General features: G+C 40.6%; 1 protein-coding gene across 9 annotated transcripts in view; it reads left to right on the top strand.

Moving 5' to 3' along the window:
* The window catches only part of FBF1 (Fas binding factor 1), a 37,755-nt gene that overhangs the window by 18,710 nt on the left and 6,715 nt on the right, over nt 1-12,330 (top strand). For all 9 annotated transcript variants that reach the window (XM_025172556.2, XM_088133373.1, XM_088133372.1 and 6 more), the window contains 11 exons: nt 884-983; nt 1,057-1,479; nt 1,775-1,852; nt 2,348-2,445; nt 5,529-5,587; nt 6,530-6,685; nt 7,348-7,448; nt 8,374-8,580; nt 8,787-8,894; nt 9,733-9,872; nt 11,161-11,279. In XM_025172556.2, the coding sequence (XP_025028324.2) occupies nt 884-983; nt 1,057-1,479; nt 1,775-1,852; nt 2,348-2,445; nt 5,529-5,587; nt 6,530-6,685; nt 7,348-7,448; nt 8,374-8,580; nt 8,787-8,894; nt 9,733-9,872; nt 11,161-11,279 (1,589 nt within the window). The remainder of the gene's footprint in view (nt 1-883; nt 984-1,056; nt 1,480-1,774; nt 1,853-2,347; nt 2,446-5,528; nt 5,588-6,529; nt 6,686-7,347; nt 7,449-8,373; nt 8,581-8,786; nt 8,895-9,732; nt 9,873-11,160; nt 11,280-12,330) is intronic.

Raw genomic sequence — 12,330 nt, 5'->3', positions numbered from 1 at the left:
GTCCGTTTGAAGGCTCCACACCACGGCATGGGCTCGATGTTTCCCTCGACTCCCAGAGCACTCCACCCACTAGATAGGGGATAGGAGATAGATAATCTCTGTCAGGGGTACCTGTGGGTGATCCTGTTGATCTCCTTTATCTGGAGATGACTCTGAAGAGATGGACTGAGGCCAACTCCTCTAACTGCCACGGGCATCAGCTCCACAAAGAACAGTTGTTTAGTCGTTAAGTCGTGTCCGACTCTTCGTGACCCCATGAACCATATTGCGCCAGGCCTTCCTGTCCTTCACTGCCTCCCTGAGTTTGCTCAGTTTCATGCTCATTGCTTCAGTGATGCTATCTAACCATCTCATCCTCTGCCGTCCTCTTCTCCTTTTGCCTTCAATCTTTCCCAGCATCAGGGTCTTCTCCAAAGAGATCTCTCTTCGCATTAGGTGGCCAAAATATCTGAGCTTGAGCTTCATTATCAATCCTTCCAATGAGCAATCAGGGTTGATTTCCTTTAAGATTGACTGGTTTGACCTCCTAGCAGTCCAGGGAACTCTTAAGAGTCTTCTCCAGCACCACAGTTCAAAGGCATCAATTCTTCGGCGCTCGGCCTTTTTTATGGTCCAGCTCTCACAGCCATACATTACTACTGGAACAGTAATGTAATGTAAACAGTAATGTAAGAACAGAGCCATATTCAATCGACCATTTCTTCCCCGGAAGCCCCAAGAATTGAAGACTGATATCCTAGTGGGGTATTTACAGTCTCCACACTATATTTTATCTTCTGTTTAGACCTGTGTTTCTTTTGAGTTCAGTCTGGAGTCTCTAAAATCTGTAGTAACAGCATGGAAATATTCGATTGACTATATAATCACTCTTGCCATTGTACAGATAAGGAAGATGCTCTGGGAGATGACTTCACTTTTGGAGCCTACCAACCCACTATGGCCTCAACTCCAGAGGGACGGCAGTCAAGACGACAATCTGTCAGGTAATAGTAGGCCGATTTACCTTTTGGTTTCTTTTGCCCATAAGGCTGCTTTTAAAGTTCTTTCCTCTTACAGGTTTTCCTCTGAGAACCTCAGTGAGCTGAAAACAGATCAGAGATCAAAGGCTTCCCCCTCAGCATCTACCAGTCCTGTACGCAACAAGTCTGGGGCTGACTGGCTGGGGCTGAAAGATGAAGACAGTGACTTGCTACCACCATCCCCACTAAAGGAACCTAGCAAAAGCAGTGCAAGAGGAAACACACTGGATATGCCACCATTCCCTTCAGAAGCTAAGCATCCTCCTTTTCCTACCACCCAGGGTCCTTCTAGGTCCAAACAAGTTACTGAAGAAGTCATTCAAAAGAATGAACCAGCTGAGGATGATGGTGACAATTGGCTGAATAATGTCTTGTCTCAAAAAAAATCTCAAGCACAGGAGAAAATGAAGAAGAGACCCCGGTCCTCAGATGTTCAGACACATGGAGATCATCCCACCAGGTAAGAGTAGAGGGTTTTTCATTTGCTTAACATTTTTCAGATTCTGTAAATGAAAAATCTTATTTCCACCCAAAGGCTGCCAATCACAGTCTCAAATAGATTCAGTATATTAAGGTGTATATTCTGTGTGGGTATATAAGGGACAATAGTTTTAATGTAGATTTCCAAATCCTGGTGGTCTCCAGATGTGTTAGACTGATTTCTGGAATTCCTGTTCAACGTAGCCAGCATCGTTGCTTTAATTAACACAATAAAGTTCGAGTTAACATTTTTGTTTTCTTTTCCTTTTTACCAGCCAACATGTAACCTCCACTCAAGGACGACATCAATCTGCTGCCCCAACAGATAAACCTGCCAGACTGGAAGAATCAGAGTAAGAACTTGCATTAGGGTTTTTCATAGGCATCTGATCCATCTCAACCTCAGCAACTTTAAAATGTGCGTACTTCAACTCCTGGAGTTCTGTAGCCAGAATATTGGGGGAAGGGAGCCAGCATGCTAGGGAATTCTGAGAGTTGAAGTACACACATCTTAAAGTTGCTAAGGTTGAGAGACATTGATCTAATTGACCAGCTGGGAAACAGAATGCTGGATCAGATACATGTTTGGCTAAATCTAGCAGAACATGCCACTGTTTGGCCTGCACCTTTATTGGAGTACTGATGGTGGAAGGGCAAGGTCAGGATACTTTCTCCTCTTTACCTAAAGGGCAGTTGGCTCTGGCACCAAAGCTCTGGCACTTGCTGCCTAAATTATTTTCACTTGCCTAGAGTGATGATTTTCACAAGATTGTGGATTAGCTCTTATTCCAAAACAAACTCCATTCGATTCCTGTCTAATTAATATTCTCTTCCTCTGCTTATTAAAGGTCTTTCATTCCTTGGGAAAGATCTCAGCAACAATGTCCTCCTACTTTTCCATCTGATTCCAGGAAAGGGACTCCCTTTGGAGATACAACTTCAAGAGGTAAGATTCATGCTCCAGTTGAAGTGTCAAAGAAATGCACATTTACAGCATAGCAGAGTCATCATTGATAGGGGCATCTAATAATTAATTTTATAACTTGGCCTGTTCTACAGCAGGTTTACAAGGCAAGCTGCTTAATTTTCATTGCAGAAAAAATAAATGGTAGAAACATTTCAAGCTTGGGCTGCCCACTGTAACACAGTGAGAGTACTGTTAGATTCTGTTACAGAGTGAGATGCAAATATCCTGGTTTTATCTTCATTTCTTTGTTCGTTTCTCATCCTGTTTCCCTTGGGATAGAAGTGCATAACTTACTCCCCCCCGCCCCAATTACACAGCTCCTAAAAACCTTGAGATTAGTCCCCAGATTCCCTCTAAATGTTGCCACCAAATTGTACATTTTAAGTGGAACATAATTAAATACAGGGGAACTAGATTACAATTTAATTATAGTTAAATTAAATCACATTTTAACCCTCCATTTCCTTTTATTGAAGCAGAGCCCCATTGTGCTAAATGAGGCTCTTGGCTCAAAAACATTACATATCTCTGCTTTAGATCCACCTCAGATCCATTCCTACCATTCTCTTTCAGCTCTGTCATTGAGAGTGTGATACTGTGCCATTGCATCTGGCCTATTCAGTCATCTTCATTTCTTCCTGCTTTTGGAAGACATACTTAGTTCGGGAAGGGGGAGGGTTTTTTTACTGCCAAGAGTCAGACTATAAGCTTTTAGAGAGCTATAGGAGATGGACCTGTGATCCAGTGACATTGCTGGAGGGAGCGGGGCAAATCTTTCAGCCTTTCTAAAATTTATTGATGTAGTAGCATTTAAGCAAAATAGATGTGTTAAGCACATTGAAGGCTCAATGCAACTCTTTTGTGAGAGCTCAGTTATACAAAATATAGCCTTTTGTGTTGTTGATTGCTGCCAAATAGGTTGTTCAATCTTAGTTGGTCCAGGACTGGAAGATGGGAGGAGAGGGTCCGTGTATGGTATATGGATTGTCCCCTCACCTCTGGAAGTACAAGAGAACAGTAATCTTCAGTCCCTTCCATCTATTGCTCCTCCGTTATGCTGTCTTTTCCCTTCCATGCATATGTTGCCAGCTAATTTAGAACTTGCAGGTCAGATATTGAAGAAAAGATGCCAGGATGCTTATAATTAATAAGGATTTATCAAAATGATCCCTGTGTTTACAGCATCAGAGAGATTCCTCCCACAACTCCAGCAATGAGCCAAAGCAGTAGGGAGGAAATTCCATGGAATCGACTCAGAAAGGGGTTTATTTCATTGGGCAGGTTTTCTAGCCCTTCAACCTCTCCCTCTCCCCAAATTGCTTAGTTTAGGCAACAGCAAGGAAAGGTTACATATTAATGAGAATTAAGTGTCTATCAGGTATTGGGTGCCTAACTAAGACAAAAGAGTGGGTTAAATAATTTTATTAAAAATTATAATTTCAACAATAAAAAACTAATACAAACTAAAAAAAAGAATAAAAAGAAAAAATAGGAGTAGAAAAGAAAATGAAAATAGAAAAAAAAGAAAAAATAAGAATATAGTAAAGAAAAAGAAAAGAAATATATTAAAAAATGAGTTCCCCCTTCATCACAACAAGTATAAACAATTTTAGTAACTTCTCACCTTCTCTTAAAATACAACAAATGATCTCTTCTTCCCTATCCCATCTCTTACTGTATCTATAGACAGATCCTTAACATCTTGTCATTTCAGTCCTGATCAGCAAAAGTTCATTAAGGGTTACCAGAGATAATAAATTATCTATTTTATCCTTGATCTAATAAACCAACTTTATATTCCTTCCTTTTACTACTAACAATCTCGATCTTTAGTCCCTTCAAATAATGTCCTAGAACTTGATTTCTTTTCATTTTTCCTTTGTCCCTCCTCACAAAATTCTTCAAAGTTTTAACAAGCCTCTTTTGTAAATCCAATATAGGAAAATTATCCAGGTCACTCTCTTGGTTTATTATTGTATATCCCTTTTAATTATTAAGAAATCAGCTGGTTTCTTTTGTATGTCCAGTGAAGCATCTTTTTCCATATCATTCTTGTAGCCTGTCATTTTTAAATCCACTTTCAGATCAGTCTTATTCTTGTCCAGTAAAACTTGTTCCTCTTCCATAACTTCTTTTAAACATAGTCTGTCTATAGAGGCAGACAATCTTAAAATGAACTTCTGGGTCCATTGTTTAAAAATATCCTTCAATATGTCCAGTGTTAAAATATTCTGCTCCATTCTGTATAAGTCAAATTTAAGTGTTCTTCTCCTTTAATTGTAATCTTTAGTTCCTTCTAGTTCCCTCTAGTGTTCAGCCTTTAAAGTCCCATCCTATCATGTTTTTTTTTAAAGAATTCAAAACAAAAGCATTTTTACATGGGAAGGTTTCTTATAATTCCAAAAATCTTGTTTCAAATCCATCTGGATCCTTAGTCTGTTTGTAACTTTCCAAAATCAAAGTTCTAATCACCCTTTTGCTGTTTAATCCGGGACAAAAAACTAAGTCCTTAAACTTGTATTTAAAGCTTGTTTTGCTAAGGAATGAAGGAAACTCACCTGGTGCTGTTAAACCTGTCAATCCAAAGGTTCCTAATAGCTGAAAAGCAGTTAACAAGCAATATCCAAAAGTGATTAGAAAAGAAACTGTGCGAACCCAGTGTCCTTTTGAAGGCTCTGACCGTAGTTTGAGCAAGATGGTTATTACCTCATCTCCCAGAGCTCTAAACCAGCTGGAGACCACTGTCTTGCCGTCTCCTCATGTGGAGCAACTGTCTTGAAGAGCTAGCTTGTTTAAGCAGCCTTTCTTCCAGATGTTAATTTAAAAATGCAGGTCAGTTACAGGACATCATGCACAGTGCTTGCTATGCAGGAACTGCAGGAAACAGCATGAAGTCCACAGGTATCTATCTCAGTTCTTAAATCTGAGGAATAACGGTGGGCATTATGTGCTCTTAATAGCAATTCTTTCTCCTTGTAATCAGGGAGATTAACACAGTTTCTCTGAACTGGGAAACCTTGATCTGTTTCTGCATCTGATTTCTTTGTGTCTTGGATTTTCAGCGTCTGCAGCTTTTTGGCAAGGACCTCAAGAAACCCTTAAGGTTCCTATTCATTCCCAGGTAGGTGTGGGGTGATACACTCATTTTAAATGAGGAAGATCAGCAGGAAGGATAAATTAGTAAATCTCTTTAGCATCCAATTATGTGTGGCAGGCAAGTAATGGTGTTTCCTGGATTGCTTCAGCATTTTTAGCCCTTATTTTGCCCATGTTGAAGAAGAAACATTTCTCCAGAAGATTGCACTGTCCAATGATCAGAGTGCCTTGATTTCTGGAGTAGCTACATAAAAAGCCCAAATAATAACTTAGAAAGTTTTTTTTTCTCTTCCACTTACAAGGATCAACTGAAGCGTACATTCATATTAGTAAATGCTCTCAAATGTTTTCTAGCCCAGTGGGAATGTCTGTAGCTTCCTGATTTAAATAATTTCATATAGCAACCTAGCTATTTTCATTATATAAATATCCAGGAAAAAGAATTCCAATTTTTTCTCATATAATTCACTCCTTGAACGGTTTTCCATAAATTTAAGACTCACCCCTATGTGTGTTTATTTGGGGTGTACAGTTCTGTGGATTTGAAAGCAAAAAGGGCTCCTCTGCCCTCTGCAGCTGCATCTTTTCCCAGGCTTGCACATCTGCCCTCTGCAGCTGCAGTTCAGTTGTGGGAAAAGGTGCACTACATTTAAGGAGCTGCAGACACATGCTTCATGTGAACACCTTTTTGCTTTTGAATCCACAGCACTACCCAGCGCTTCAGTTTATGGATTGAATCACTTATTTATATTGCTTAGAAAAAGCTATCGTAGCTCCTGGTACTTGGGGAAGACTCCACACCCGGCTTGCCTTTATTAAGACCAGTGAAATGAGTACAAAAGCTTGTGCAAATTCTCAAGAACCCTTTATGAGATTGAGAATCAATAAACTGGAATGGAGAAGGATGTATACATTTTAAAAAATATGCTGGATATTTAAAGCCATGAGGTCTGTCATTCTTTCTCAGGCCCTGATCTCAGAGCCCCATCTCCTGAGCTCACCTAATAATGCTGACTATGAGAAAAGAATGGCAGGAGTGCAAGCACAGCTTCGAGAGACCCTGGCAACATATCAGGCCGAGCTGTTGAGTGCCCAAACTCACCTCACTGAGCTTGAAGTTCAGGTAAGGGCATTGTGCAAATAATTCAGATAGAAATGGGCCCTGCTTAGAAATAGAAAGTTGGGTAGAAATAAGGCTTCTTGTTAGTTTTTTTCAATACAAAAGCACTGGTTTATATACCAAAGACAGGCAAGAGGCTTTTTTGGAGGAAGGGCTACACTGATAATTGAGAACCCCTTCCAGTAGGAAGGATGAGTAGTGAGCAGGGACAGGACTCTCATGCACACATATCACATTCTTGTAATCATTCCTACAACTAAACATTCATTCTCACATACACTTCCATAACCATAAAGCTATGTACATCATAACCACACACTTACTTTCTTTTCACATATCTACACATATATGCACCTCATGTTTATCTACAAGAAGAGGCTTTAATTGCCTCCCTCAGAATCCTTAGGTAGGGGACAGGTTTTGCCTCCTCCTCTTCCAGCAGTTCATATCAAGGTTACTAGTTACGTTTATACTACATTGGGCCTCCCTCCCTCCCTCCCTCCCTCCCTCCCTCCCTCTTTCTTTCTTTCTTTCTTTCTTTCTTTCTTTCTTTCTTTCTTTCTTTCTTTCTTTCTTTCTTTCTTTCTTTCTTTCTTTCTTTCTGTTAGAATAATACTTTAGAAATAAATATGCTTTAGAAATAACTTTATTAAAAAATATTTCAGGTGAGACGGCTTGAACTGGAGAAGAACCAGCAGAAACTCTTGTTGGAAAGTCTGCAACGGCGTCACCAAGAAGACTTGGAACTTATTGAGAATGCACACAGGTAGAAATGGGGGACCTATGGCCCACTGGAGATTATTAAAGATTATTTAAGAATGTCTAGCACTACATATATAAAGTAAAAAAATATGGAGTGGGAGCCACATAGAGATTTGGAGGTAACACTTGAATACAAATACCATCCTCTCATCACTGGAAGCCCCATAAGCAGGAACTCTTGCAGTTTCTATGTTTGCAGGATTTTGTGGGCTGTTACAAGAGCTATTTTTCTAGAATCTTGATCTAATTTATAATTGAGATAGATTTTATATTATTTAGAAGAGTGCATATTCTTGTATTAGTTTGAGATTGTATTCTGTGAAGGATACTCATTTATCAAATACTCTCATTCTTAGTGTTATCCTACTCAGAGCTAAGGTTACATTAATAATTTGGATTCCTGCTTCCAAATTCTCAGGGATATCTTAGGGAATTCTGTCTGTCTCCTGTTTCTTAGGACCAGAGTTCCTTATTGAAATGATTTAAGTGTATCCTTTCATTGTAGTTCATTGCCATACCTAAGGCAGTTTACAATATTTCAAAGCAACTGGAAAACCTAACATGAAAGATTAAAAACCTACAGCATTAAGAGACAAACAGCAGCAGATAAGATGAAGCTACCCATGAAAAGTTATTTTTGTTACTATATGTATCTGCCGTTTCTAACCTGGTACCATCCTGACATCTTCAGATTCAACTCCTGAAATTTCCAGCCAGCATAAGCAAATAAATTATGCTTTAAGTACATCTGGATGATAAATTATGATAAAACATAAATGTAAACTTACGTGAGGAGCATAGTTTTCAAAATACAAGCCAGCTCCTAGATCATATTTAAATACAGACTTGATAATAGAAATAATATTCCCAGCTGCAAAAAAATAGTTTCATTCTTCCCCTCTTCCCAACCCTGCTGACTGGGGAGCTAGGAACCGTGTGAAGGTGGTTGAGGACTCATATCGTCAGCGTGAGGATCGTCTCCGGCAAGAGAATCAGGAGTTGGTTGCACAATACCTTTCTCGCTGTCAGAGCGCAGAGCAGGCAAAATCAGAGATGTTAGCCCAACATCAGCGTCGACTAACTGAACTAGAGCAAGAAAAGGCCAAGGAAATTGATCGGCTACAGGAGCTTCAGCGGTAACATTGTGGGGAGGATGATGAAAGAAAATCTCTTAGACTTTGAACTGATGGTGTTTTTCAGAAGCACAAGTCAAACATGTAAACCTGTTTTGTTTGACAAATCTGAATCTTAATCTCGACACATTTAGCCAAGCTTTATGTATATGCTCAGAGAAATTTAGGAACAGTATGTTTATTTATTCATGGTCCTTTGACTCTTGCAGTATGTCCATCCTGGAAATGCGCAAGGATCATGAAGAGCAACTACAGCGCTTGAAACAACTGAAGACTCAGGAGATTGATGCAGTGACCAGTGCCACTTCCTACACCAGGTAGCAGGTGCTAACTACCGTAAAGAATTAGTGCATTGGAACTTTTGTGCAGTAGTAAGGAGCATAGATAGTTGTATCCAATAGTCAGTGGACATTTGGTAAGTGGAAATTTCCTATTTGTCTTGGGATGGGGATGGGGAACTCTAGCTCTCCAGACGTTGTTTTACTACAGCACACGGCAGCCCAAGCCAGCATGGACTGTGGTGAGGGCTGCCGGGAGTCATCATTAAGTAAATCTGGCAGGCCACAGGTTCCCTACTCCTCCTCTGGGCCTCTGTAAAAATCAAGTAGAAAATTCTGAGGGTTTTTGCAAAACAACAAACAGAGTGAGGGGGAAGCCCTCTGCTGCCTCAAGTTGGGTTAAGTATGTAAGGGCCAGAGAATAGATTTGAGAATGTAGCTAAGTGAAGAGAGAAAGACACAGTCTACAGTCAACTGTGCAGTTCACTTCTCTGGTTTATAGTGCTCCTGTGAAAGAAAGAGGATGAGAAGTGCCTGTGACCCCATCCATGAACCTATGCAGTCCATATTAGAGGAAATGAGCAAAATACTAGAGTTTTAAGGCTGTAGCACAAGGGATTCAAATCAATAAGCCTGGCAACACTGGCCAGAAATGCCACATGGGCAATTTGGACACAGAAGCCTACAGCTCAATCAATAGGATATGGAAGCCTGTAGCTCAGAAATAGAACCAGGTCACCAGAAGGGATTCAGTTCACATCCAGTGGAACAAAATAGTGCTGCAGGTAGCTTTTGATTTCCATTCTTTTGTTTAAGAAGCCAGTAAGAAACAGATGGAAATGGCTAGGCAACTTGGTGCTCTCGTTGTCTCCTGCAGGTCTTTGAATGGCATTATAGACCAGATGGAGAAGTTCTCCAGCAATCTGAATGATCTTGCCACCAAGGTGGAGGCCACTCACCACACTACCCACCAAGGTCTTGAGATGGGTGCTCGCCAAAGAGATGAACAGCTTAGGGGTATGTGCCTTTTGATGCCTGGGGCCCAAGTACAACTTGCTCCAGGGCAGCTCTTGCTCTTGCCTATTTCAATCTGGTTTTTTTAATGTATTAGACACTTTGAAGAAAATACATGAAGCAGTACAAAAGAGAACATGAAAAAAGTATAAAAGAATCTTATTTGTTTTATTTATTATCTGTATTATAGGCAAATAAACAATGGATTTTAAAATGTCATAGAGCTTATAGTGTTTTAATATGTCATTAAATAGTTGTAAATAGTTTTACAACTTAAACTAAAAATGAATAGCAAGAAGCAGGGCAGCACAATATAAATCACCAAACAGAATTATATGATGTAGTAAATTCAGTTCATATTACTAAAAATTAATTCTGATTTAAGGGTCTTGTAACATTGAAGTATAGATACTATGCATAGATAAACCCAAATTTTGAATTTGTTACCAATCCATGTATTAGATTATAGTCTTAGAATGTTTGATTTTGAGTTGAAATCTGTGTCACATTTGCTTTTAAGCTATAAAGCTATTCTAGACATTGAAGCTTGTTTCCACAACTTGGTCAGCCATTCTTCCATTGAAGGGATCAGGCCACCTTTCTAATAATCCCCCATTGCTGCCTACCATCCTGGGAAGGTGTGCTGCTGCCAGATGGTGATACCCTTATTTACTGGGTGCAGGGCATGTTAATTGGAAATGATTGGTGGATTCCTTCAGCTTTATTTCCCTCCCCATTGGCAGATGTCATCAGCTGGTGGGAAGGCATCCAGGAGTCACTCGGCTGGGGCTGGGACTGGAGGTGGGGCAGGGACTGGGGGGGCTGGGGCAAGGGAGGAGGCAAGTTCTGACAGATGGCTATAAAACACTTCAGGGTTTGCCCAACTAACAGAACCAGATGCTGCAGGAGAGCTGGACAATGAAGCAGGAGGGTTTCCCCATTATATTGCACAACTCCCTTAGGATTAGAGACTTTGAAAGAATTTTAGCTGTTTCTCCTTGTGGATCATATGGCTAAGTAGCAAAAGAGCATTGTGTGATGTGTTGCGATGGATAGGATAGGATAGGATAGGATAGGATAGGATAGGATAGGATAGGATAGGATAGGATAGGAACTCCTGTCTAGAAATGCCTCACCTCCACAGGTGATCATGGCAGCTTTCTTGAAAATCAGTGCAGGTGTCCTGGGTCATGAACAGTGGGATTTTGAATTTGACCAAAAAAAGAGCTTTGCCTACCACCCCTGGCAGCTGCAAAAAAGTGATAATTCTTTCCTTGTCCCAATCTGAAAGTTCTGCAAGACCGTTTGAACCGGCAGCAGAGAGACATGGAAGATGAACGAGGCCGGCTACAAGAGGTTATTTCTAAGATGGAGGCCAGGCTAAACGAGCAAACCCGTCTTCTGGAACAGGTGAGCTGATGCTAGACTGGAAGTGCCTCATGGCTGGTATCTGTGCTGGCAGAAATATGAGAACTGTTGGAGGAGAGATGAAAAGGTGATGTATATTTCCATTCCCCAAATAACATATGCACTGAAGGCAGCTTTTAGCTTTAGGACTGCTCAGATTTAGCATTTCATATTTTTTCTATATTGATTTACTGTGACAGAGACCTTAATGGGCTTTCATATTGAGTGGTTGCCATACTCTGGTCACTCTCACTTCAAGATAAAGAGTCAGAATTAAGTTAGGTGAAGTGAAATTTCTCTCTAGGGACTGACGGGTGTCTTCCCCACAAACAGGAAGTCTGAATATTTCTTGGGAGGGTCCATATAAGGAAAGAACAGATGACCCTACAGGGAAGTGTTGTACAGTGGTACCTCGGTTCACGAACGCTTCTGTTCACGGATATTCAGTTCACAAACAGCTCCGGTCGCAAAATTTTGCCTCTGTTCATGAACTCCGCATCGGGTGACGAACAGGATCCGCGGCCATTTTCCCTCCCATGACATGTGGTCACAGCTTCCTGTAGGGAGGGGGACTCTCCCTCTAAGCAGTAACCGCCTCCCCACCCGCCTTCCTGTCCTCCACACCAGAAGTTGCGTCGAGCAAGGTTAGCTTTCTCTCTCTTCGTACTGTACTTTGTGTCATATTTTTGCGGTTTAAAAAAATATATATATATGGTTCAGAACGGATTAACCGTAATTACATTGAACCTTATGGGGAAATTTGATTCGGGACGCGATCAAAAATCGGGTCACGACCAAATTCGTAGGGGTCAGAACGGATTAACCATATTTACATTGAACCTTATGGGAAAATTTGATTCGGTTCACGACCAATTCAGTTCACGACCAGTCGCGGAACGAATTAAGTTTGTGAACCGAGGTACCACTGTATATTGGGAAGGACTGGGATTTGCAGATCTGCACAGAATGTGCAGGCTAATATTATACTTGACAAACTGAGCATTTGTAAGGAGGGCAGTCATGGGTTTACAATCCAAACTGTCTTCACAACAAT

The sequence above is a fragment of the Python bivittatus genome, unplaced genomic scaffold, assembly GCF_059951505.1.
Source record: "Python bivittatus isolate LINGU-HERP-01145 unplaced genomic scaffold, Pbiv_v1 ctg000080_np1212, whole genome shotgun sequence".
Lineage (NCBI taxonomy): Eukaryota > Metazoa > Chordata > Lepidosauria > Squamata > Pythonidae > Python > Python bivittatus.
Note: the sequence above shows the minus strand (reverse complement) of the source record. Positions and strands in the feature narration are given on the sequence as shown.